Source organism: Engraulis encrasicolus, chromosome 2 (assembly GCF_034702125.1).
Source record: "Engraulis encrasicolus isolate BLACKSEA-1 chromosome 2, IST_EnEncr_1.0, whole genome shotgun sequence".
In the NCBI taxonomy this organism is placed as follows: Eukaryota; Metazoa; Chordata; class Actinopteri; order Clupeiformes; family Engraulidae; genus Engraulis; species Engraulis encrasicolus.
The window spans coordinates 22,880,723-22,907,955 of NC_085858.1; the positions used below are offsets into that span (position 1 = coordinate 22,880,723).

Here is a 27,233-nt window from a genome sequence, read left to right on the forward strand (position 1 = left end):
TCTCTCTCTCTCTCTCTCTCTCTCTCTCTCTTTCTCTATCTCCCCCCCTCTCTCTCTCTCTCTCTCTCTCTCTCTCTCTCTCTCCCTCTCTCTCTCTCTCCGGGCCCCACTGTGTTGTCCTCATTCTCACATGCCTCTTTCAGCAGGTCAGGTGTGCCCTAGTAGCAACAGCAGGGATGGCAGCAGCAGCAGCAGCAGCAGCATCAGCAGCAGCTCCATGCGGTGGGTGGTGGGTGTTTGCCAACGTGAGGCCACCCCCAGTAGACAAGCATGATGGATCACGAGTGGGGCCTCCGCCACTAATTACAGTAAACAGTTCGCATTGGATGCACACCTGAGGGACCGGGCTACAGGCTCACATATACTGCACGACACACATGCAAAACGAAGTGAGGGAGAGAGAGAGGGATGGAGAGAGAGAGAGAGAGGGGGCTGCTCCAAAAAAGACGACGTGTGAATTTGGCAGTCACTAAGGCTGCATTGCTCTGAAAGAATGGATACATGAGGGGAAAAAAACATTGAAGATTGGAACAAAGCTTGTCACAACGACATGAGCATCTGTCCCATATTAATCCTTCACTAATCCTATAAACTAAAACCGAGCACAGCAAGGTGTGCAAGAGTGTATCTAAGCTGTGCACGCACCAACGATACACCAAAGGATGCACCTGTACAGGTAATACATACCACCATAGAGCAGAAGGCCACTGTACGACATCAATATTTAAACAGGGTTTAGCATTCACGCACTACTCACACAGAGACCATTTCAACCAAACGTTGCCAAGAAAATGCACCTCACCGCAGATGTCGCTCGCCTCATGCGCGAGCCACGTTCAAATCATTTTATGCACAGTAGTGCTGAAAGACTCCATGCAGGATGCAGTCTGCTTCAAACCATCAATACTGCCAAGTTAATAAAGGCTTGTGCCAATACCCAAAGGACGCAAGTCAATAACATTAGAATATCAAATGTCCTCTTGCTATGATTCTTCAGGCATCGTTGCTTTGCCATTCTCAATTTAAGGGTTTGAAGTCATTGTTCTCAGCTATCTCTGTGTTTGGTCTCACGGCTTGTTCAGAGACTGCACAAACTAAACCCACTGTAGCGACAGTACACTCGTACAGCTGCTGACAGTAATTGGAATCAACCGGAAGAACCAGCCAGCGCCGCTGCCCAGGCAACACTATCAGCAGCACAGTCCAGAGGGGGCATGCACAGAGTTGCCAGATGTGACAGCTGATTTCCAGCCCAATACATGCTAAAAAAAACGCCTGGAGGCACTAATTCCTATAGCCTGGGCGAAAGCCAGCTGCAGACTCTTACCTTAACCAATCAGTATGGAGTCCACGGGTGAGTTCTGCGTCACCACTCTGAACTATTTGCTGATTGGCAGAACCGTGAGTGAACCGAGCTAGGAGAGTTGGGCCAGACTACAGTATGTACAGAGCCAAAATCTTTTGGTGGAAGTACATAGGATGGTGCCGCCAGGCTATAATTCCTATCCAATTTGAGCTAAATTCTATTGGTTTCTATGGCCATAAATCTACCGACAAAAAAAACCCCTTCAATGTCATTTTTTTTTACCCACAGACAGTCGATGCAAACAGCCCAACTGGACAGGAAAGTGCCCAATCTGGCAACACTGGGCATGCCACACATGTGTGTTGTGTGTCTGACCGCCACACTGACTCCTCCCCCTTGGTCAGTTAGCCTGGTGTGCGATGACTCATTCAGCCCTATCACGTTCCTTCACCTCCCCACCTCGCTGGCCCCTATCTGCAACAGTACATGTAAGAACACCATTCGGAAATAGCACTATCCGCTCTGCGCATGTGCATCTACAACAGTACCCGTGCCCTTTACAAGGTCCCTAGGAGCCTGGGCTGACTCCGAAGTGTCACACAGGTCCAAAGGTACTGGCTTTCAAAAGAAGACCATGGATATTTTTTCAGTCCATGTGACATGCATGCACCCCTTGACAATAGGATATGACGTAAGCAAAAGAGACGCCGCCACCGTTTGGTAAGATTGTCACAGAGTTTGTATTGTACATCAAGACTCCACGACCTCCCTACTCATTGAAACAATTTAATACTGTATAGTACTATTAGACTATGACACTACACTCTTTATTAATACGTTACAAGTTGGTCATTGCCATTCTGCCAACAAACTTATAACAGAAGCTAACACACTATGGCTCAAAAGTTGAGCATTCTGCAGTGTTTTCTGGGTGAATTTTGGTCTTTCTGTTTCATTGATTTTTGTTTTTCATCAATTGTTTGGCGCAAATGACAATGGCCGCCTAGACTATAAATTGGCCTTTAACCACAAGATGCGTATGAATCCTGTTGTTTGAAAACAACAGGGATTACTGTAGTTGAAAAAAAAAAAAAACGGAACAAGAAAATGTATCACAACAAAAGCCATCAGAGATGGCAGTCTGGCCCCTAACCCCCTGGCCAGTGCTAGCGTGTGTGTGTGTGTGTGTGTGTGTGTGTGTGTGTGTGTGTGTGTGTGTGTGTGTGTGTGTGTGTGTGTGTGTGTGTGTGTGTGTGTGTAAGTGTATGACTGCGTTTGCAGCCCCCTGCAGATGACACACACATCACACACACACGGTCATTGCAAAATCTGGTCAAATCTACTCCGGGCAGATAATAATGAACTGAAACTAAAAGAGAAGTGGGCGGGGTATACTGCCATACAAAGGCAACGTGCAGTAACTACATATTTTGTCAAAATTGAGTTTAGACTCAAAATGGACTTCATAAGACCTACTTGTATCTTTTTATGGGCTTTTTGGGCCTTTATTTCAGATAGGATAGTGAAGGTGCGACAGGAAGTGAATGTGGAGAGAGATGGGGTAAGGTAGGGAAATGACCCCGGCTGGACTCGAATCGGGGTCCCCATGGGCATGCAAGCCCACGTGTGGGGGGCTTAGTGCGCTGCGCCACAGCGCCCCCACCTACTTGTATCTTGTGACAAAGCCTTATGGTCGAAATGTGTCCTGTTTTGGAGATATTGCTATGTCACATTTGTAACTACAATATCCAACTCAATGCAAGTACTTTGAAGGATTTTTTCTCAATTTCAGTGTTGGCATAGTAACTACACTTTGCCTGTCTAGGGCAGTATAGAAGCTAGTGCGTTATTCAGTTCTTCTTAGTACAACTTCTTCAAGAACTCTCAGACCTTGTCCTGCAAAGATCTGTCATTCACACCTCACAAAAATGACACTCGATTTTAGAGATTTGCTCACATGTGCCTACCCAACACCAGTAATAATAAAAGGTTATCTGATAATATGTAACATGTTTCCCTCCTATGCTGCGAATATAATACCGTAGCTCGCCCACGGTCGGTTCTTTTGTCCCCGCTACATTGTGGTGCTACCAGACAGGTCGACATGGACTTAAGTCATGGTCCCTCATAAAACATTCACTTGGCTCAGCTGTCTAGTGTCACTGGAGCTCCTGCCAAACATGCCCAAACAATCACTCGCTTTTAGGGACACTATAGTGTCATTTTTCCAGCCATGTAAGCCCTACAAAGACAGGAAATGAGGCTTGTCATGGCTTTCTTGTAGGGCCGCAGTCTTCATCTGCGATTCACTTGTCTCTGAGATACTCATCTATCTGTCTCAGGGGGGGCGGGTTCCTACAGTATATATGCTATGGCTGAGCGGGGGTAACTGTTTTGACCTTGTGGCATCGCTAACCACTGTGATTCTCTGTGAACCCGAGATGAGGTGAGATCAGCTCTGTGACCGTTCGACTTGCTTCTCTGCATCACTTGTCTGATAGCTAGCACAATAGGGCCTTTGTGGAGGGAGACATCGAAGACAGTCAGAGAGAGAGAGAGAGGGAGGGAGGAAGAGAGAGAGAGAGAGAGAGAGAGAGAGAGAGAGAGAGGGAGGGAGGGAGGAAGAGAGAGAGAGGGGGGGTGGAATGTATTGTCTTGTCCTATGTTTCTGTAACTATCGGATGCACTGACAAATGGCACAGAACAAGTTTCTGTAAAGACAAATAAATGATCTATCTATCAAGGGAGCGAGGGAGCGAAGGAATGAGGGGCTGGTTTTCACCCCAGTTCATTGATCGTATTGGTCACTGTGGATGAAAACATAGAACGAAAAAGATAAACATCATGTTCTCTAGACTAAAGGGGGATTCATAGTAGCACCTCCACGGAGGTGCAGCACAGAAAAGTAGCCACCACGCCCCCCTGTGCAGCGATAAAACAACCCCTGGCTGCGGTACACGCATGGTTCTCCCAGGCTGAAATGTCCGTGAGCTGACGCTATGCTCTTGCACTGTGATTGGTCAAGGTTCTTGCAGCAGTTCAGTGAGTACTTGGCCCTGATAGGTCAGTGGTGTTCTATTCTTCTACCCTACCGCGGAGGTTTGAATAAGGAAAAGGAAAAACACGATGCGGTTGACTTGGCAGGAAATCACTGGCGTTTACTTGACAGGGAGAAGAGAAACGGTGTTTTATTTCAGTAGTACAACTCCCAAAAATCAATTAAAAATATCCATAAAAGGCCATCCTGAATATTATATAAGTTTGTAGTGTGGTGGTAGCAAAGAAGCCTCTTTGTTCGTTTGTAGTGTGGCAGCTAGCTCCGAAAAGATGCCATACCATTACAGCGGAGACCCGGGTTCAACTCTGACCGGGGGGGCATTACCCAGTCCTCTTTTCTCACTTATTTCCTGTCTCTCCTCACTGTACTATGGGATATAAAAGCACAAAAAGCCCCAAAATATATATTTTTAAAAAACATGATGTACTGTATCAGTTGCAGTTCATGCAGAAATAGTTAGTGAGAGGGTCTGAGGCAGTGTTGTCTCTATTGGACTCGGCTCACTTTTTAAGCTTGACCAGAGCATGGGGTAGACTGGGGCCCTGATGCCAGATGCTCACATTAAAGAATGCATGAGGAGATCCAAAAAACGAGAGAGGAGAGGAGAGGAACATCCCTGTCAGGGCTTATGAGGTGATGCGGAGAGTTAAGACTAGTCTCTCTCTCTCTCTCTCTCTCTCTCTCTCTCTCTCGCTCGCTCGCTCGCTCTCACACACACACACACACACACACACACACACACACACACACACACACACACACACACACACACACACACACACACACACACACACACACACACACACACACGCACACGCAAACACACACACACACGCTGCCAAAATCTCGAATATTAACATGACAGGACTCAAAATATACATAGTATGTTGTCGTTTGCACTTCTGGGTTTATCGGCCTTCTAGTTTTGGGCATCATACATTGTAAGGGGGGAAAGTCAACTGAGGGAAAAGTTCAACTCCAAGGAAATTCTCTGAAAAACATCTTTAATAATTCAACATGTTTCCAAATGTAATATTTACAGAAAAATGTTAACTCACCATGATTTTAATGTTAACATACAGACACACTCTCTCTCTCTAACACACACGCACGCACAAAGTGAGCACATACACACACACACACACACAGCCACATAGCCACACACACACACACACACACACACACACACACACACACACACACACACACACACACACACACACACACACACACACACACACACACACACACACACACTCCACGCACACTCAGGGGCTAAAAAGAATTGGGTGTGAGAGTGAGCAGAAAATGCCATTAGGCCCTTCCAGTGTGGGAAGCTCCCTCTACATCCCCCAGGAGTCCACGATGCCGAACTACAGTAGGCTATGCACACATAAATACACCCAGTTAGCCCGCTAGCTCTACCCGAAGCCTCCCACACAGTAAAAAATACATAGTGTAAACTGAACACTTACAGATTACTCTGGTACCAAATATACTCAAGAAGAAGTCAAGTCAACTCTCTAGGTGTTGAATTAACATTTTCGCTTTTTTTGTCGAGCAAGACCACTGGGGCTGCGTTGCCGCTTCGTGAGGCTCTCTGCTGAGACGCAGCGGTTCATCTCCGCAGCTTGTCATAAATTGATTTCACACGCCATCTGCACACAGTTTCTTTTGCCATGTTGATGGTTGATGGGAGGGCCAGCCTCTTAATTGCGCCACTACTTATCCAATGAATGATGGAGAAAAAGAGAGTGATATGGAGTGATAGAGAGAGAGAGAGAGAGAGAGAGAGAGAGAGAGAGAGAGAGAGAGAGAGAGAGAGAGAGAGAGAGCGGGAGAGAGAGAGATGAACTACTGACACTGCCAGGCTACCTTGCCTTGCTGCTACATGCGCAAAAGTGCATAAAATCTAGAACGTTCTGTTCTGCGTGTAATACACAAAGAGCACCAACACAGCACAGAGCATTGAGCAAATCAGGCCCTCCTTCAAAAAAACATGTCACACACACACACACACACACGCACGCATGCACGCACACACACGCACACACACTCTCGCACACACACACACACACACACACACACACACACACACACACACACACACACACACACACACACACACACACACACACGCACGCACACACACACACACACAGTTGCTTCTGAAGTTGCAGTTGATTAATGCGTCCTTATAAATGCTGACACAATGTGTTCTGCTCTCCCCATCGTCCCAAGATGTAGGATTAAGAAGATCCACATTTAGAACAGGGGAAGGTTGTTGTTGCTTTTGTTTCAACATGCCGGCTGATGTTGAGAGAGAAAAAACACAAGTGGCCATGCAATACCAGCGACATGAGGAGGTGAGCTCGGGACTTAAAGGCCCAACAAGAGCAACACTTCCTACCCAGACGTTTACTCCGGCGAACTCCAGCCCTGTGTAACCGCCTCAGGTGTCCTTTCGAGAAACCCAACACTGATTGGGACAGTGGCAGCGTGGTGTCCCCTTTCAGGATAAGGCATTAGTTCGGGACGCGGTCCAAAAGACCAAAATTACCGGGGGGGGGGGAGGGGGGGGTTTGCATATAAATTGGCAAAAGAGATCAATTTTTAATGTTATGAATATATAATAGGAAAAAAACAAATATATCATGTCGCGGTTAGAAATTGGCCTGGCCCCTGTCTAGAGCCTCCCCCGAAAGTCCCCATAAAGGGATGGGCACAGGGCCTTGTCATGGGCATAACTATGGCATGCTCTGCAGGCGCGTTACCATCCCCAAAACGAAAATAAAATTAGAATTCCAATAATTTCTGATTCAGTTGAAAAGAACTGGAATGTCTCAACTATGGTAAGTTATCAAAACTGCCATTACATTGGGAAGTCAAGCTATTAGATGGGAAATATCCTAAAATCGTGTGAGCTTCTGAGGGCCTGTGGTGGATACTCATGGCTGTCTTGATCCGCCATTGGACCTTGCCCTTGCTACAGCTACACGAGGTCCATTCTATCTACTGCACTAGCCTAAGTAGGTTGACTACCGCACCTGAACTAGGCCATGTTTGTTTCCATTACTGGTACCTTGCACACAAAAAAGCACACACATATACACACATCACATGGCACACACACACACACACACACACACACACACACACACACACACACACACACACACACACACACACACACACACACACACACACACACACACACACACACAGCCTAACCTCACCCAAGTGGCACACACTGTGTTCTGTGTGCAAAACAACACTGTATGACTTGTCTAACTTTTTTTAAATAAGGAAATTGGAAAAGAAATGAGGCGGTGGTTTGAATATTTACTGGTCGCTTGTGGAAAAATACCCACTGCAGGTCTCTCACAAACATGCACACACACATGCACACGCACAAGCACACACACACACACACACATGCACACACACACGCACACGCAGGCACACACACACACACACAAACACACACAAAGTCACCACTGAAGGGGGCCAACAATGAAGCCTTTAAGTACAGCAGGAGCTCAATAGCATGTCTGTTTAAAACACACGGTGGCCAAAATGCACATGAAGCCCATAGGTAGGTATAAGCAGGGGAGCTGACAGGGCCGGCGACCAAGGGGTCAGTTATCCTGGGCCCAGGGGAAAAGGGGGGGGTCTCATTATATTGTAGTGCAGTGTTTCTCAACCTTTTTCTTAGGCGAGGCACCCTTTCAATTCATGAAAAATCTGAAGGCACCCCAAACCAACAAGCCGTAACATGGTATTGCATCCGATACCACACAAGCTTAGATAAGTAACACATTTGGAGACGTTCAAAGTTGCAGCTTTATCTCCGACAGGCTATGTGTCGGCCATACTGGGGTGGCCTAAATTTACTTTATAGTGTAAATAGTGAATGAAAAGTGTAAACGTAAATGACACTGACTAAGCATTAATTTAGACAAATATGTATTATATTACATAAGTTATTTATCTATTTAGGTAAATTTCACATACCGTCAGTCACGTTTCCGTGGCACCCCTGAGGGCGGTGTGCGGCACCCCAGGGTGCCACGGCACCCCTGTTGAGAAACACTGTTGTAGTGTATTGTGTGTGGAGGGGGAAGTCGATGACTTTGTCCCAGGCCCGGCCAAAGCTGTGGAGGGCCCTGGGTAAGAGCAGGGGTGTGGAAATGTGTGTGTGTGTGTGGGGGGGGGGGACTGAGTCACCAAGGTGGGATGTATAAGGGGGCCACATACAGAGTTCTGGTGTTTTTTAATAGTAGCTATAGTAGACAGTAGATGTATTATATCATAAAAGGGGTCGATTGCAGCTGGTTGCACCTACAGTAAGGCCCAGAATTTGGAATTCGGTGCTACGCCCCTGGCTATGAGGCAATGATTAAAGAGAACCCAACCAGTGTGCCGTCTATCCCCAATACATACAGTATGAGGTAACGTTAAAGGCTGCTCGATAAAAAACGTCCTAGAAAGAGGTCATGGACCCACACTCTTTAGTGGGCGTTCAGGTTTGATTAATAGCTTCATCTGAAGGATGAAAAGCCAGACGCTGAAGACGCAAGAATACAGTACAAAGAAAAAAAAAAGATGGTGGTTCACTCCTGAGCGGAGGATCAAACAGCCACACGTCTCTGTTTACTCCCGCAGCTCGGATTAATGGGCCTCTTTTGACCCTCGCGAATGTAGCCGTTCCTTACCAAGGGCCAGACATCCATTCGAAGCAAATTACCGATATGACAGCTAGGGCTGTTTTATGGGAGCCAAGACACCTTGTAAACACTGTGATTGTGCCAGGGGGGCCTGGCAAGCGCCACAGTTTCCACATTACGGGTCCGAAAAGACGGTGGAATATATATGTCATTATGACATTACATCTGACATGGCATCAGCAGCAGGGGTAAATGAGTACTTATCTGTAATGAGACTGTCTGTTCCTCTCAACTCGCTCTCACGCTTTGGTCTGGGAATGAAGTCGATATCAATCTCTTGCCGACATTGATGCTCATCCTCACACAGACACGCACGCAAGCAAGCACGCACGCACGCACGCACGCACGCACGCACACACACACACACACACACACACACACACACACACACACACACACACACACACACACACACACACACACACACACACACACACACACGGACATGTGTATGTGCACACAGGCCCAAACACACACGCGCACGCACGCACGCACGCACACATGCATACACATCAAGTAGTTTTACCTTGGCACTGAAATCCTTGCTTCCCAAATCCCCTGTAAAAAAAAACAGAGATGAAGAGAGTGTTCAGAAACAAGATAGCAGATGGCATGTAAACACATAAATAACAAAAGCTTAGGCAAACAGTCTTCAGCTTCCTAACAGAATGTGTGTGGTATGTACAGTAGACAATGCTTAGTTTATTGTAACATATCTAGAACAACTACACAGTGCATTCAGGGAGATTTTGCACAACACACAATCTGATCATCAAAAAGAAATGGCTCTGTTTGTGGTAAATAAATAAATGCCTACACACATACATACATACATACACGCATACATACACGCATACATGCACGCATACATACAGACATACATACATGCATACATACATGCATACATGCATGCATACATACATACATACATACATACATACATACATACATACATACATACATACATACATACATACATACATACATACATGAATAAATAAATAAATAAATAAATAAATAAATAAATAAATAAATAAATAAATAAATAAATAGACAAACAAACAAACAAAAAAAACAACAAATAAATACATGGGAAATTATGCACAGCAGTTTGATGCACAAGCCCACAGCTTTCAGTCAAGCAATCTAATTGCAAAGATGAAATGGTGTTGTGGGAAGGAGACAGCTGGGTTTTGATTGGCTCCTGCCTTGACTCTTATATTCAATGCTCTGGAACTGGGCAATTTCCAGTGGCAATAACATAGCAATGTAATTTGAGGAGTCTTGCTTTCAGTCCACAGTGGTTGTTTTTGTTATTGGAATCGTAGGATTGTTTTGCTAAACTATTAAACCGTCATCAGCGCACTGAGGGCTGGGTTGCTATGGGGTTTTTTTTAGGAGGAGAATAAAATAGCAGTGGGCTAAACTAAAGCTTCCCAGGATCAGCTGCACCCCTTTCCCATAGGCCTAACTGAATATAGGCTACCAAATAAATCATACACTGCCATAGAATAAAATGCCATTGATTTTCATAGCAGTTGTAAGATGTGCCCTGAACTTGCAGAAATTAATTAACAGTCTGATTCCTGCATCGGATGTCTCCATTAAGTCAGCAACTTTGGATGGGTGTATGATATTCCCTTAGTTTACATAGGCAGGCTATCTGCAGATTTGAATTTCCTGGTCTAACTTATAACTACACTGTGATCAACCGCTCAGTAAAGGAAGAGAAGGAAACCGATGCGCTATGCCCACAGCCCATGACCCCAAATAGCATCGAATCATGAGTTTGGATGAACTTCTAATTGCTTTGCAGAGCAGCAATCTGAAGATTGCGAGTATTGGAGTAGAGTTAGAAACGAGAATACCAAGTTATCCTCCCCGCGCAAAGGAAATAACTTTTCTGCCCCTGACGCACGGCTATCAGACAGGTGCACACAGGTAAAGAGTCGGACTCACCAGATGAAGTCGGTGCAGTGGCTGCAGAACGTCGGCTGCTTGAAGAACCTCGCGGTAAATTTGTGGTTCTTAACTTCGTGCACATTTTTCTGCCGCAGAGCACCTTTGCGGGCAAATCGGTTCGCCACGACCATAGAGTCGTTATGAATATGATCAGCCATTTCCAAAAAATGCTGTCCCCCGTTTCCACAGCGAGTCACCTCCAAAGTGTCTTCACAGGTGTTTTCCCCCCAAACTAACACTGAGAATTTGCCGCCTGTAAGAGAGTCGGAAGGCTACTGTCAACCACAGTGGATTTCCACCAAGCGAAGCGAGCTTCTTGCATTTAAAGTGACGTCAATGGACTTCGTACCCAGTACAGTAAAAAAAAATTGTGCGCGCGCTGTCTTCCTCGTGCAAACCTTCAAGACAGCTGCGCCATCATGTGGACAAAAATTATACAAACACAAAATACAGAACATGTGTTACAGTTGGTGGGGGCCTAGTCATTTCTCTCTTCTCCTATATTATTTGTGTAACAAGAAGGCAGCAATTAAATATTACGAATATGTATAGCATGAATAGTAGCCTACATACAGGATTTGCCCTACATATCCTAAAATTTGACATGTTTTGTAACACAATCTTATTACATGTGCAATACAGTTAAGATATATTTTCAGGGGACCTAGTGAAGATGGTCTGTTGTAAAGGAGGACACATTCAATATAGGCCTTTTGTGTAGGCCTACTTAGGACTTTAAAAGATTCATAGTGCCCACTTGAATGACAAATGTTCCCCACTTCTGGTCTACCGTGCACAAAAGGAAGGAGAGTAAAGCATGTTTGGGAATCGGTGTGTAATGAAGGGAAGAGGGAAGCGGTTAGCCTGGTTTTAGCACCCTCATTCTGCCAGAGTAGGGTTGCAGGTTCAATCCCCACCCTGACCCTGCCCTTCAGCAAGGCACCTATCCAGTGCTCCGGGGACTGTAACCAATACCCTGTAATATCCGTGAGTCACTTTGGATAAAAGTGTTGGTTAAGTGTAATTTGATGTACTATGATGTAATGGATTGTGCATCCCTGTGTAAGTGTAGATGTAGCCTAGTGGGGTAGGCCTAGGGGTGGTGGGCAAGAGTGGGGAGGAGTCTGGAATCTACACACATTGGTATCGCACGCACGCATGTGCATCCCCCTCGCAGCACACACACACACACACACACACACACACACACACACACACACACACACACACACACACACACACACACACACACACACACACACACACACACACACACACACACACACAGGGCCGTCGTTAGCCCTATTTTCGTGTGGCTTCAACATCCTTACATCAGTATTAGCCACCCTATAATTATTTTGCACAAAAAAAAAAATATATATATTATATTTTTCCAAAAACAAATGCAGTAAAGCACCGAATACGAGCCACCAAGAAGGCAAGTTAATCTGAATACAAAAAGAAAGACAATATTGTTGCTTGTCTATTTCGACAGTAGGCCTAGCCTAAATTAGGCACCTTACTACCAGTACCATGGTTAACAAACTTAGCGGTGTGGGAAAACACGATGTTGTTTTATCATTAGTTTTGGCATGGATGTAGTTCTAGGCTATAAACTCTTCATTGGCTAGATGGATAGTCTATATGAAGATTTTGTGAAAGGGACACTGTGTGAGATTTTAAGTTGTTTATTTCCAGAATTCATGCTACCCATTCACTAATGTTACCTTTTTCATGAATGCTTACCACCACCATCAAATTCTAAGTATTCATTATGACTGAAAAAAATGCACTTTTCTTACATGATCATCATTTTGAATTTCCAGAAATAGCCATTTTTAGCTTAAAAAATGACTTTACGTGGGCCATGCTAGAATATACTAGTTTATTACTTTGTAAACGTTCATGTAAAGATCAAATTTGGCAATAGGCAGCCCAATTTCAATAAGCAGCATTGCAGTACCCTTTTTGACCATTTCCTGCACAGTGTCCTGTAGCCCCTTAATGCGCGCCGTACCTCCAGTGGCACGCTGTAATAGTCATTGAAATGTAACTACCATAGCACTACAATACTATGACACAACACAGGCCCTTTAGCAATGCACCACGACTTGGTCATACCATACTGGTAACAACAAATTTATAAAGCCGCGTCTTAAGGGGTTAAGAAAGTAGAAGTCAGGGGCAAGAGGACACAGTGGAGGAGGAGAAGATGAGGTCTCGATTGAGGTCAGTAGAACTAAAGATCTACAAACAACAATGTATTTTGGCCACAGTATTGTGCAACTCATTTCTTGAGTTAAATACGTTGCAACTGTTGTAGTTTCAGAATGGTGTGGCAGCTGAGTTTTGCTTTTTTGTTTGTTTTGTTTTAACCCCTTAGCCTATGTTATAATTTTACTATCACCAAAATTATAATGACTATGTCTTAATCTGTTAGCAATGTTGTTATGATGTAGTTGAGTATTTTCAGCAAACACACACACACACACACACACACACACACCCACACACGAGCGTGCGCGCATACACGCACACACACACACACACACACACTGACAAGCCAGCACCTGGCTAACTCTTGTATTTTCAAGATGGAATAAGACGTACACTCTACAATGTGGAGATGTGCAATTGCATTTGCAAGAGAGCACATGGGCTCACGTCTTTTGTGACATTCAGCTGTCACTGATCACATCACTGTCACCCAAAGGGGAATTGTGCATGTGCACGTGCACACATATGAGAGAGTGCGTGTGCATGTGCATGTGCATTGTACATGCATGAGTAGGTCCTACTTCACAGAAATGTTCAATATTTGCACAATCACATGTGCATTGAAATCTGAAAAGCAACAAAATGCCTTAGAATAAATAACTTCAATGTGTAAGATTCCGTAACATAATGCATTGTGATTTTTTGAAAGAAAGAAAAAAAACTATCAAAGAACAAGTGGCTATGACTTCCATATGAATACTTTTGATTAGGTATTGATTTTCATAGGATGAGAAAGAGCCTTTGGGGAAATCATGTTTGCCTATTGTGTGTAGGCCTATAGGAGAGCACGATTCCACCCACACAAATAATTATGAACTCTGAGTGAACTGCTGATTATCAAGGGAAATCTCATAGAATGTTATGAGATGTTGGTGCCATGCCAATGCAGTATTATTCAGCATAGGCTAAATTGTATTTAAATTGTATAAATTGTATTTACATTGTATGGGCTGTATTTTCAAGGTCGCCAGAAACGGAATGACGTGAAAAGAAAAGTGAATCTGTTTTGACTTATTTGAATTATTTAAGGTGTGCTCATTTTTGACAATGTTAATCTCAAAGGGCAGTGTCACATGCTCAAAATACAATTTGCATTATTCCTCAGTAAAATGATACATTAGTAAACTACTATTAGTTTAATTTCTAATAGTAATTATTTTCTTGACAGAGAAGAGAGTAACATAGCCTAAATTAATCCAGAAGGAAATTAAGGTAACGGGTTAGGCCTACACTTTTTTTTAAGACAGCATGACTTTTTTCTTAGCTAGTCAATGCTTGACTACGGAAGCTCAGAGCTGCCAAGGTTTAATATATACTTCAATACTTGGCTCAGTATCATGTAATAACGTGAAAAGTTTCATGTTATAATGTGATATTTATCATGTTATAATGTGATATTTATCATGTTATAACGTGATACTTTTCATGTTATTTAGTGATATCATTGAGAGTAAATAGAATGAGTGATATGCAACTATCATGTTATTCTGAGATAATAAATTATCACGTTATTCTGAGATAAGGAACTATCATCTTATTTCATGATATTTGGCTACAGTGCTTCAACACTTCTCAGGTTCAGTCAAGGAACATGGCTCGTCTACATGACTTAATACAGTTCTATTTCAAGCTTGATTTAAGACATGGTGACATTCTACTTGTTGAGCACTGTGGATGGTATTGTTGTCAGTATGCACACTCTCTGCAGGATTTTGAATCTGGCCCTCTTGATGTTGTGTAGTAATAATTTTAATATCGGCAGACAAACAACTCAGGTGGTAAGCACTGCAGATTTTATTGTTAACGGCCGGAGATGTTACTGCGTGGAGACAGGAAGTATTCCACCCAGCAAGTTCTGAAGTAGATAAAAAAGGCAACCCTATTTAACCATTTCCCTCCCCCACAGTCCATGTCGAGAGCTTCTTCTGTGCACATGGGGTCCTGCATGGCCAGATGCCCACTATCCATTGTTTTGTTGTCCAGCGTATGCAATTTCATATTTCGTTGTTCAGGAGCCTTGTGACCACACCAAGTAGATACACATGTTTCCAATAATATTGAGTGTCCCGTGACGCATTACAGAAAAGCTTACAAACAAGAATATGTCATCCAAATCATGAGAATAAAATGAGAATATAATATAAGAATAGTAGAATATTAAGAAAACCAAAGTAAATGAAACTTAAAAATTTCTCCACAGTTGCATCTTTTCTCACTTCAACTGGGGGGACAAGGGAGTGTCACATATTAGGCCCAGTGTTCAAGTACATGCGTCAAATCAAACGATTTCTTCATCTTCCTTTAACATCATTGGGGTCAAGAAACTTTACCAAATGTCTCACCATACTTTGGGTGACAACATATCCAGCTTGGATGCAATTCAGATGGTGGAACTTGCATTCGTGTAGCCTCCCGTGTCCACTGAGTTGATCAATGAGAAATGATGCAACATCAAGAGGGTCAGATTCATTCTTCAGTTCATTCTTCAGGGTACAGAAATGTTGGCCTATGATGTTTGCGGTAAATAGCCTAATGATAGGCCTACAGCTTGGGAACTCAACATAAATGTCGTGTAGCTTTAATATCACAAGCTACTGGTTGACCCCGACATTTTAGTTTTAAAGCCTTTAAAGGATAACTTCTGCCAATTTCAAATGCTGTTGTCACACTACCCTTGACTCGTCAGCAGGCCTACCCTGTGATGCTGCATTTTTTGACTCAACCCTTTCCGAGATCTGGGCTATTCTACTGGTGGCAGATTTTGTTTACATTAAAAACTTTCTTAACATAGGCCTAGGCCTACACCAAATATTATCCCAAAAGGTATTGGGGGGTCAGGGTAGGCTAAGCGGTTAGTGCGTCAGACTTGTAGCTCAAAGGTTGTTGGTTTGACTCCCGACCCGCTGGTGGGGGGAGTAATTAACCAGTGCTCTCCTCCATCCTCCTCTATGACTGAGGTACCTTGAGCATGGTACCATCCCCGCTGCACTGCTCCCTTGGGGTGCCATTGGGGGCTGCCCCCTTGCACGGGTGAGGCATAAATGCAATTTCGTTGTGTGCAGTGTGCAGTGTTCACAAATGCTGCTGCTTGGACTACAATGGACCATGTTGGACGGCACAGTTTGACTTTTTTTGTATTCCACTATTGGACTGGACCTGCACTACCCCACACACATCAACTCACACGCACACACACACACACACACACACACACACACACACACACACACACACACACACACACACACACACACACACACACACACACACACACACTGTACCAGGGACTGCACCTTACCTGCACTTCCTCAGTCCTGGAACATAAAGACAATACAACATGCTGCTACAGTGCTGCTACTCCATCCACTACTTGCATTGTTATTATAGGCCTACTGTTACTTCACTGTTACTGCACATTATTTCTATTATTGTAATGTCTATATCTATCTTATCTCTGTTTACATGTTCAATGTTAAATGTTGAATGTTAAATGTTAATGTTCATTTGTACTGTATTTGGAAAGCAGCAGGACCTGATGGGATTCCAGGCCGTGTAATCAAAGTGTGTTCAGAGCAACTGGCTGGTGTGTTTACAGACATCTTCAACTTCTCCCTGTCCATGTGTGTGGTGCCAAGCAGCTAAAAGTCATCTATCATTGTTCCAGTGCCTAAAAAAAACCAAATCACCAGCTTGAACGATTGGCGACCTGTGGCCCGTGAGTAAATGTTTTGAAAGGCTTGTGAGGAACATCATCTGCGAAATGATTCCACCTACGCTTGACTGTCACCAGTTTGCCTACAGACAGAACAGATCAACTGATGATGCCATCACCAGCGCACTGCACACCTCCCTAACACACCTGGAGAAAAAAGACACCTATGTAAGGATGCTGTTTGTGGACTACAGCTCAGCCTTTAACACCATTGTCCCCAGCATACTCGACGACAAACTCCGGAGTCTAGGAATTCACAGTGGCCTTTGCAGCTGGATACTACAGTAGACTTCCTCTCAGCACGGAAACAGGTGGTGAGAATGGGCTCCATCACATCATCCTCCTTGACCATCAGCACGGGAGCTCCGCAAGGTTGCGTTCTGAGCCCTCTCCTCTACTCTCTATATACGCATGACTGTGTGGCTATACACAACAACAACACCATCATCAAGTTTGCAGATGATACCACTGTTATCGGTTTAATCACAAACAATGATGAAACAGCCTACAGGAAAGAAATAAACAACCTCATGGAGTGCTGTAGAGGAAACAACTTGTCTCTGAATGTGTCCAAGACAAAATAATTAATAGTTGACTTCAGGAGGAAAGAACACCAGTTTGAAACCATTAACATCAACGGTGAGACAGTGGAGAGGGTGAGAGACTTTAAATTCCTTTGCGTTACCATCTCAGAAGACCTCACCTGGGACAGTCACACACACCGCATTGTAAAAAAAAGCCAGCAACGTCTGTACCACCTCAGACGATTGAGAAAGTTTGGGATGAGACCCAAGATCCTGAGGTCGTTTTACAGAGGCACCATTGAGAGCATTCTGACGGGGACCATTATTGCATGGTATGGGAACTGCTCTCAAGCCAACAGGAGAGCTCTTCAGAGGGTTGTGCGTACAGCTCAATCAATGCGGCTGTGACTTACCCTCCATACTGGAGCTGTTCGAGGGAAGGAGCATCAGGAAGGCAAAAAAACCTTGGCTGATCAGTCACCCCAACCATGAACTGTTTACTATATTACCATCTGGGAAACGGTAGCCTACAGAAGCCTGAAGTCTCACACTACCAGACTCCAAAGTAGTTTCTTCCACCAAGCAGTTAGATTACTGAATTCATGCTGAAGACAACAAGGCACTTTCTTTGCACTTTTTTCCACCCCCACCCCCCCTCCTCTCTTTTTTATTTTTTTTAAAAATCTTTTTGAGGACACAAAAAACCCACAACAATTTTTACTCTTTATAGACTTCAAACCTATAATAAGACGTAATAAACTGATCTTGAATCTTGAATCTTGAATCTTTATTATTGACCACTTATTGTTACCAGTCCATCACTGTTACCGGTCCTGTCTTGCACTTTATGCCAGTCTGTAAAATGTCAGTCTTGTATAGGCCTATGTCTTGTCCTGGCATGGTATAGAGAGAAAACACAATTTCATTTTTCCTTGTAGGCCTAGGCCTATGTCTTGTGCATATGAAGAAAGTGACAATAAAAGCTGACTTGACTTGACTTGTGTGCTGTGGAGTGCTGTGTAGGCCTAACAATGACAATGGGAGTTGGAGTTTCCCAGGTGGGCTTTCGCTTGCATTGCTGTTTGCTAGTTGTCCACTGATGTTGCAGAACCTTTAGTGGAATAACTCAAGATGTTTATTATTATTATTATTTTTTTTTTTTTTTGAAATTCAAGTTTTTATTGATCAAACTTTAAACACACACATAAAAGGTCCACACAGTACATTACAGTGTCCTGTTGTACATAGCTCACCTATACGCCACCTTGACATCTCCATCAAAAAACATGGTCCAGAAAATAACAGTCACATCAATGGAAATACGTAGAAATATATAACGGCTGTCGTCACATACACCTTATGTCATTTTCATGTGTACCCAGAAATCATTCCAGATCATTCGTTTCTCATCATTAAGCCTTTCCAGCATACTCTCATAAGAGGCTGCTTCAATTACAGCATTGACCCAGTCTTTCAATTCCAAAGTTTTAACACACTTCCAATTCCGTAGAATAATTCTCAGTGTTGTGATACAGCAGAGTTTTACCACAGTGAATGCGTGCTTTGAAATGCTTGGTACCACTGACTTGTCTCCAAGTAAGCAAAGTCTGGGATCAGCAGGCAGTGAGAAACCCAGCCAATCTTCTAATATCCCAAGGATTTTACACCAAAATGGGTGTACATAAGAGCACTCCCAGAGCATATGAAGAAATGTACCATCTGTTTCCTTGCACTTCCAACATAGGCCATTTTCAGCGATACCCATCCTATACAGTCTAGAAGGGGTATAGTAGTACCTGTGTACCACTTTATAGTGGATAAATTTCCCTCTTGCTTCCCTAATGTTTTTACCCACATTTGCCATAATCTTTGACCATTCACCTTCATCAAAGTCGACTCCTAAGTCCCTTTGCCATATTAGTTTCAAACTACAGCAATTATCTGAAGTTGCATTAATAATTAAGTTATAGCACACAGATGCAGTATGGGCTATATGTGGTTGCTGAAAGTAAGTAAGCACTGGGTTCTCATTGAAATTAAATTTGTCCCCAACGCAATGTCTGATTTGCAAGTATTTCCAAAAGTGCCCTCTCCCTTCTATATTGTATTTTCCCATTAAATCAGAGTATGACATAACTTGTCCATCCACATATAAATCCTTCACTGTTGCTATACCTTTCAGGAGCCATTGTTTCCAAAACACCATTTTTTTCCCAATACGAATGTCTGGGTTGTTCCACAATGATGCATAGGATTGTCTGTAGTGTGACAGTTTGAGGAGTTTATGGATTTTACACCAAACATAGCGTGAGTGTTCAATCACAGGGTTTGACTCCTGTGTCAGTCCAGAGCGTTGTGAAAGAATGTCCAAGGGCTTGCATGGAGAGGCCAGACTCTGTTCGAATGTGACCCAGTCCAGATCAGAGTCAGTATTTCTCCAGTGTTTTGCAAGCTGTGCCATTTCAAAAGAAAGGTCATACATTTTCACATCTGGTAGTCCAAGTCCTCCTTTATCTTTGAAGGCACACATTTTACTCATTTTAATGCGGGGTCTTTTTCCTTCCCACAGGAAGTCCTTAACAATGTTGTCATATCTCTTGAAAATTATGTCTGGAATGTTCAAGGGCAACATCATAGATATGTAATTGAACTGAGGAGCTACAACCATTTTGACCACATTAACCTTTCCCCATAGAGTTAGTTTGAGGTGTTTCCATTTTTCCACATTATGTTGTATTTTTGTCAGCAGGGGGTCATAATTAAGTGCCATAATCCCCTCTAAATTCTGAGTCAAGCGCACACCAAGATACTTCATACCTGAAGGAACCCATTTGAAACCAAAACCAGTTACCATGTGAGAATAACATGTCCTTGTAATTGGCATTGCCTCTGATTTTCTCCAGTTTATTTTGTAGCCAGAAACAACTGAGTATGATTCTATTACCTCCATCAGTAGTGGTAAGGAGGTGGCTGGCTCACTCAGTAACAATAAAATGTCATCTGCATACAGCATTAGTTTCTGTTCTGTCTCTTTGTCTACTCCTTTCAACCCTAGTATATTTGGATCCTCCCTAATTTTAATAGCCAAAGGCTCCAGTACCATGGTAAAAAGCAACGGGGACAATGGACAGCCTTGGCGAGTGCCCCTTGATACTGTGAAAAATGGAGACATCATGCCATTGGTTATTACTGCTGCTCTTGGGTTCTGATACAGCAAATTAACCCATGCTCTAAAAACCTTGCCTAAGCCAAAATTTGTCATAGTTTTAAACAGAAAATTCCACTGAACTAAGTCAAAAGCCGTCTGAGCATCTAATGATAGTGCTGCCCCTGGTGTACTTTCAGAGTAGTTTAGCCACATAAGATGCATTAATCGCCTTGTATTGTCAGCTGATGATCTTCCCTTTATAAAGCCTACTTGATCCTTATGGATTATTTTAGGTAAGACCTTCTCTAAACGTGATGCTAAGACCTTTGCCAATATTTTGCAGTCCACATTTAAAAGACTCACTGGTCTAAAGTTTGCAGGTTCAGTCGTGTCCCGATCTTTCTTTGGTAACAGTGTTATAATCGCTTCCATGAATGTGTCAGGCAGCGAATTTACTTGAAAGGCTTCAGCAATAACATCAGTCAGTATTGGAGCCAGCGTATCTACAAATTTCTTGTAGTATTCAATAGGGAGTCCATCTGAACCAGGAGATTTTCCAAGTTTCATAGAAGATATAGCATTTCTCACTTCTTCCTCAGTGATGGGTTGGTCTAGCGCTTTTGTTTGTGATGCGTCTAATGTGGGGAGATTCATGCTTGCGAAAAACTGGTTCACCTTTTCTTCATCTGCATTACAAGGGGCTGTATATAGCTGTTCGTAAAATGTTTGGAAGACGCTATTTATTTCTTTTGTGGTTGAGACCATGTTATCCCCTTTCTTAATTGCAGGAATTATGTTAGCAGCATTCTGTTGTTTGAGCTGCCTGGACAAAAGTTTTCCTGTTTTTTCACCTCCTTCATAAAATCTTGTCCGCAACCTGAACAATGCATGTTCAGCTTTTGCATTATACAAGTCATGTAACTGGTACTTATATTTACAAATCTCTTGGTATAACTCGTCTGAATACTGCCTGGCTAGATTTTTTTCCAGAGCACATATTTTCATTTCTAGGTCACTGAGAATTTCTCTTCGTTCCTTTTTCATTTTAGATGCACGTGCGATTAGTTTTCCTCGAATATAGGCCTTAGACGCATCCCAAACTGAGGATAATCTCTCTGTACTTCCTATGTTTAAGTCAAAAAAGGAGATCAGATCCTCAGCCAGCATTGTGCTAAATACTTCGTCCTGTAATAATGAAGTATTTAATCTCCATCTTCCTTTTCGTCCTGTATCTGGGTTCAGATTGACATCCATTTCAACCGTAGCATGATCTGACAATGCAATTGGTCCAATTTTACAGTTTATGACCTTATTAGTAATATCTTGTGACAGTAAGAAAAAGTCTATCCTTGAATGGGATTTATGGGCATGCGAGAAGAATGTGTACTCTCTTTCCTTTGGATTAACTAATCTCCATATGTCATTTAGACCTAAATCCTCCACCAGCATATGAAGGGCAGCCCTGTCCTTTGGCATGGATGTTCCCTGATATTTACTCTTATCCAGACATCCGTCCATAACCTGGTTCCAGTCCCCGGCTAGGATTATTTGCCCACTTTTACTACCCAAAATTGTATTTAAATTATGGATAAAGCTTGCATCTGCAGTATTTGGTGCATAAACACTGCACAAAATTACTTTTACACCATTAATAAGCGCTTCAATACATATCATTCTTCCCTCTTTGTCCTTAGTTTCTGATATTATATTAAAGTTAAGGTGCTTATTAATTAGAATGACTACACCATTCTGTTTGCTAGAAAAAGAAGAGTGGAAAACATGTCCCACCCATTCTCGCTTGAATTTTAGTGCTTCTGTATCCCTTACATGGCTTTCTTGTATAAAGGCTATATCTGCCTGTTTTGTTTTAGATAAGATAACACCTTTCTTCTTTTGATAGGACTTCCACAGCCGTTAATATTCCACGTTACACATCTAATATGACTACCTGTTAACATAAATCATCATGGAGATACATGTCAAGGTGCTGCCCCCTAGTGGGTAATGGCGTGGTACAGGACATTCATTTAAATTCTGAAAAAAATAGTTGGACCTTTCAAACAAAACCAAACATTTCTGTAACCCCTCCAGAAAAAGTAAACAACAACGTATAGCATTATCAATACCCCCCTCAGAAAACACAAGAAAATAAACAAACAAAAAAGAATGAATAAAGACCCGCGGTCTTCTTTCCACAAACCCTGATTCCGGTCCGTGACGTGCCGGGTAGCCCCAAGGGCTATGCTTGAACAGCAGCACACTTACCTACTAGTCCCACCCACCAACCCACACCACCAGCTCCTCATCTAAGCTAACATAAAATGAATGCTCACAGCATTAATCAGTTGACCCACCACAGCGCTCACGAATGAACTTCTCAGCCTCCTTGCTGGAAGTGAAACTGCGCTCCTTCCCGTTCCAAGTGAAACGGAGGGATGCTGGAAGCGCAAATGTAAACCTCACGTTGAGCTTGTGCAACATCTTCCGTGACGCAGTGAATTCTCTTCTTTTCTTGGCCCGGTCCCTCGACATGTCGGGAAAGAAAGACACTCTGCAATCTCTCCATTCGATGGATCCCTTCTCTTTGGCTGCCTGTAAAATCTTATCCCTCGCGGATGTGCGCAGGAACTTGATCAAGACGGTTCTCGGTGGTTTATCCTCGTCGTGGTTGTCAGCTGCCCTTGTTGCTTTTTTAGCTTCGCGCTTGCCCACACGATAAGTCCCTTCAATCTCGAACTCTCCATCCAATTCGATTCCCAGCCCCTCGGATATCAACTGTTGTACGCAGTTGACAAGTCCATCTGTTTCTAGTTCCTCCGTTAGACCGATTAGTCTCACATTGTTGCGACGGTTCATATTTTCCAGTTCCTCTATTCGATTATACAGCGTATCCAGACGTTCATCTGCTCTACGGCTTTCTTCAGTTAGCCTTGAAGCAGTGTCCTCAACTGTTGATATACGTTCCTCTGCTTCATCCAATCTCACCTGGATTGAGCTCACAGAGTTCTTTAAATCAGTGACTGTTTCTTTTATCGATGAAACATCTGTGGCGACCGTTTGAAGTGTGCTTGCAATTTTACCCATTTCGGATAACATGTTGTCCATTTTGGAGTGTTCAGGTGTCGGCGAAGTCTGTCTTGTAGCCCTGCGGTTCGATGTTTTCCCTTGGAAATATTTCGATGTAGATGACATCTGACGCGTTTTTTTGTTGCAATATTGGAAGCACTAAATATAATGTTCAATCGTGGCAAAACTTTGCTTAGATTAAGGAGTGAATTTATACGGATATTGTAATTAAATTGGTGGGTTCAGGGACCGACGAAACTATGCTGCCATCTTCCTCGGCTGCCCCACGTGACTCCTATTATTATTATTATTATTATTATTATTATTATTATTTTATGTAAACTGCCCCCATTAGCTTACAATGACCATCTCGGAAAAGACTGAAGAAAAAAAATCTCAGGTAGGCTACTGACAAGTCCAGGGTAGTGTAATGTCGTGGTCCAAGTTAAGTAGCCTAGTGATGCATGCTGCTGCGGATCCAGACTCAGAAGAATCCCTCTCCTCTGATCCAGTGTAGATGCTGTGTGAACATGGATGGGAGGCGGGAGACTTGCACACAAGTTGCCATGGCAACGGACCGCGTTACGGAAAACGGAAATGACGCTACCTTGCTGTCTGGGAAGCTGCCGAAGTTTGAACCGTTTTGTGATCGCAAACAACAAGTTACTCAGCTCTTCATCAATGACATCTCCGTGTGCTTTCAGCACGCTATTTTGTTCCTAATTATATGGAGGTATCGTATACATGTAAGTATTCATTATGTGTATATCTTGTTGTTTGTTCGGATTGCAAATATGTCGGTAAGGTGCTGTCATACAAGCAATGCTAAGATGGTTTATTATGCTAACCAGCTATGTCAAATCAGTGTTCATCCATGAATTATGCATGCCTTTTTAATGTCACTGTATTTTGTTGCGCAAGTGTAATACAATCATCTAGACCGAAATTTCGTAAGAATGATCGATGCGAAGAAGAAGTAGTGCTCATAACTTTTCGTCATCCCAAATACTCTGATAGTTAACCTGTTGCGACTTACAATTTACTTTTTTGTAGCTATGTTTGGTAACCAAACATTTTGGTAACAGCATCAATGGATAAGCGAACTTGCCAGAGATGTTTTGCTGTGTGTATGCAGTATTATCTCACCGTAGTAAACGGCGCTTGACATTTTGGATGTTATGTCTGTTGTATGGCACTCGATGAGTTTTCGTTTCCATGTTGTCTGTCTAGGTCACCATGAGTAAACAGGAAGAAACCATGGAGAAGCTGGACTCGGAGTTTGATCATTATCTTGTAGACATGAAGCCTTACGTCCTGAAGCTCGCTAATCGATCAGGTAAATACCTGTAATACCTTTACTATAGCCTAATTTATTACCCAAGTATGGAGAAAACATACCTCTTAGTAGCACCTTACTTTTTACATGGTGTATGTATGTATTTAGTGCGTGTGTACGTATGACCATAGTAGATGCCAGAAAGGGTGATGCAGAGGTGCATTGACATCCCCACTTTTGGGCTCCCTTAATGAAGATGTCTCAACTTTTACGGCAGACAAATGAGTGGCAGCAGCAGTGGCACTGTTAAGAAATAAAGAATGAAGAAAAAAATGCACCACCACTTTAAAATTCATTCTGGCACCCTTGTGTATGACATGTACAGTAGGCTATAAACTGTATGTATGACTGATTTGGATCATTATGTCTATCTATGAAATTTCAGAACGCCAGCGGTGTGCCCTGTGGATAAAGAAGCTGTGTGACCCAGTGGCCTGTGGATCGGGACTGACGGGAAGGAAGAACCGCAACATGTATGCTCGACTTCTCCTGCACATGCTCAAAGGGGGTGTCCTCGAAGGACCCTTTACACAGAAACCTGATGGAGGCAGCCTGAAGACACTGCCTACATATTTGGTATGAAACTACTCTGACCGTTCAGTTAATTTCTTTTGGTTTCATAATATGTTGCCAAACATACATGTACTGTACCTGGCTCTCTCTAGATCCTTGTGTGAGCCCGGTTAACATACAAACCCAAGGAAACTGATTCAGTGTTACTGTTCACTATCCTCTCATTTGCAACACAGTTTGTTTACATAGTTCATATAATTTAGCCCACATCATAGTTCATATACCTGGGTACTACTAACATGGTGTAGATATGAATATGGTGTACTGTACTGTATATTTATGTATTAGGTTCATTATGTCCAACTGTTGAACTTAAACACTTTAGGTTTTCTTTTGCCTTAAGACATGTAAAAGATTTTATCTTTTACCTGACATGTTTCGACGATGTTACTTCCGTCTTCATCAGAGGGTCAGAGGGTGTACTGTATACTGTCATTATTATTATTATTATTATTATTTTACTTCATAGGCTCATTTTAGCTGTTCTTTTATTATCTTGATCTTGACACATGATTATTCTTTTTTTTTACCCCAACTACACTATATGCCACATGCTTTGTTGTCTAAGGCTTTAATATTTCAGGTTGGTTATTGTTTTAAATGATCAGTCTCAAATCTGCCTTCCGTAATGGGTTGTCTTTGTTGTATGTTTAACTGCCGGAAGCATGACTGCAAGTCCTAACATGCATAAGCATGATGACTGGCCCAACTAAAGCGTTTTAACGATTCTCTTCTGTGTTTCCTCTGCAGTCTATCTATTTTGATGAGCCTCTGTTTGGAGGGACCCAGGAGGAGCGTCCAGCGGTGCCTGATTGGGTGTCAGGAGAGTTGGCTCCCGTAGATGACACATGGACCAGCCTACTGAAAGACGCCTCACCTGTACCTCACACTAGCACTCAAAGGTACGACATGGTCATTTCCTTTTTTTGTAAGATTTTTTTGGGCCTCAAGCCTTTATTTTTGTGTCAGGACAGTATAGAGGGTGACAGGAAGCGAGTGGATAGAGACGGGGAGGGTTCTGCAAATGACCCGGGACCGACTCGAACCCAGGTCACCGGTAATTACCGTAAAGCAGACCAGTGCCCACTTGATTGAGCTATGGCTTGGTTATTTCTTAATTGTGGGTTGCAATTAAAGGTTAAGTGTGTATTATTTCAGTATTTTATTTCCAGTATTTTTGCTGCCTATTCACAGGTTTTATATTTTTCATGATTGTTTACTATCACCATGTTTAAATGTACTACATTATCTCCATAGTGTATTTGTTTCTAGAATAACATAATCGTGTTAATAATTGTCATTCTCACCGAGAAATCAAGGGAGATGTCTAATTTCAGGAGGGCGTGGGGCTAATAATGTTGTCCTCAACTGTATGTCATCGTATTAGTGAGATACGCATGTAGTGGTATTGGATGCACGCCGCAGCGCCGCCTACATGCATCTCACCATCTTCATCATCAGTGGCACCACCAGCGTCTTAGCCATCACAATATCAGTGATGTTTATTTGGGCTCAGACATCAAGTGGTACAACCACAGCTAATG

General features: G+C 42.9%; 2 protein-coding genes across 2 annotated transcripts in view; one reads left to right on the top strand and one right to left on the bottom strand.

Annotated features, from left to right (window-relative positions):
- Window positions 1-11,340, bottom strand: part of prkcab (protein kinase C, alpha, b) — a 216,485-nt gene extending 205,145 nt beyond the window's left edge. The window contains exons 1-2 of the mRNA XM_063184008.1: window positions 11,051-11,340; window positions 9,618-9,649 (exon numbers count right to left, since the gene is read on the bottom strand). Coding sequence (XP_063040078.1) covers window positions 9,618-9,649; window positions 11,051-11,211 — 193 coding nt within the window. The 5' untranslated portion in view covers window positions 11,212-11,340. The remainder of the gene's footprint in view (window positions 1-9,617; window positions 9,650-11,050) is intronic.
- A 13,063-nt stretch (window positions 11,341-24,403) lies between these two features.
- The window catches only part of cep112 (centrosomal protein 112), a 246,665-nt gene continuing 243,835 nt past the window's right edge, over window positions 24,404-27,233 (top strand). Inside the window, exons 1-4 of the mRNA XM_063184029.1 lie at window positions 24,404-24,526; window positions 25,011-25,116; window positions 25,502-25,692; window positions 26,440-26,591. Of these exons, the coding sequence (XP_063040099.1) occupies window positions 25,017-25,116; window positions 25,502-25,692; window positions 26,440-26,591 (443 nt within the window). The 5' untranslated portion in view covers window positions 24,404-24,526; window positions 25,011-25,016. The remainder of the gene's footprint in view (window positions 24,527-25,010; window positions 25,117-25,501; window positions 25,693-26,439; window positions 26,592-27,233) is intronic.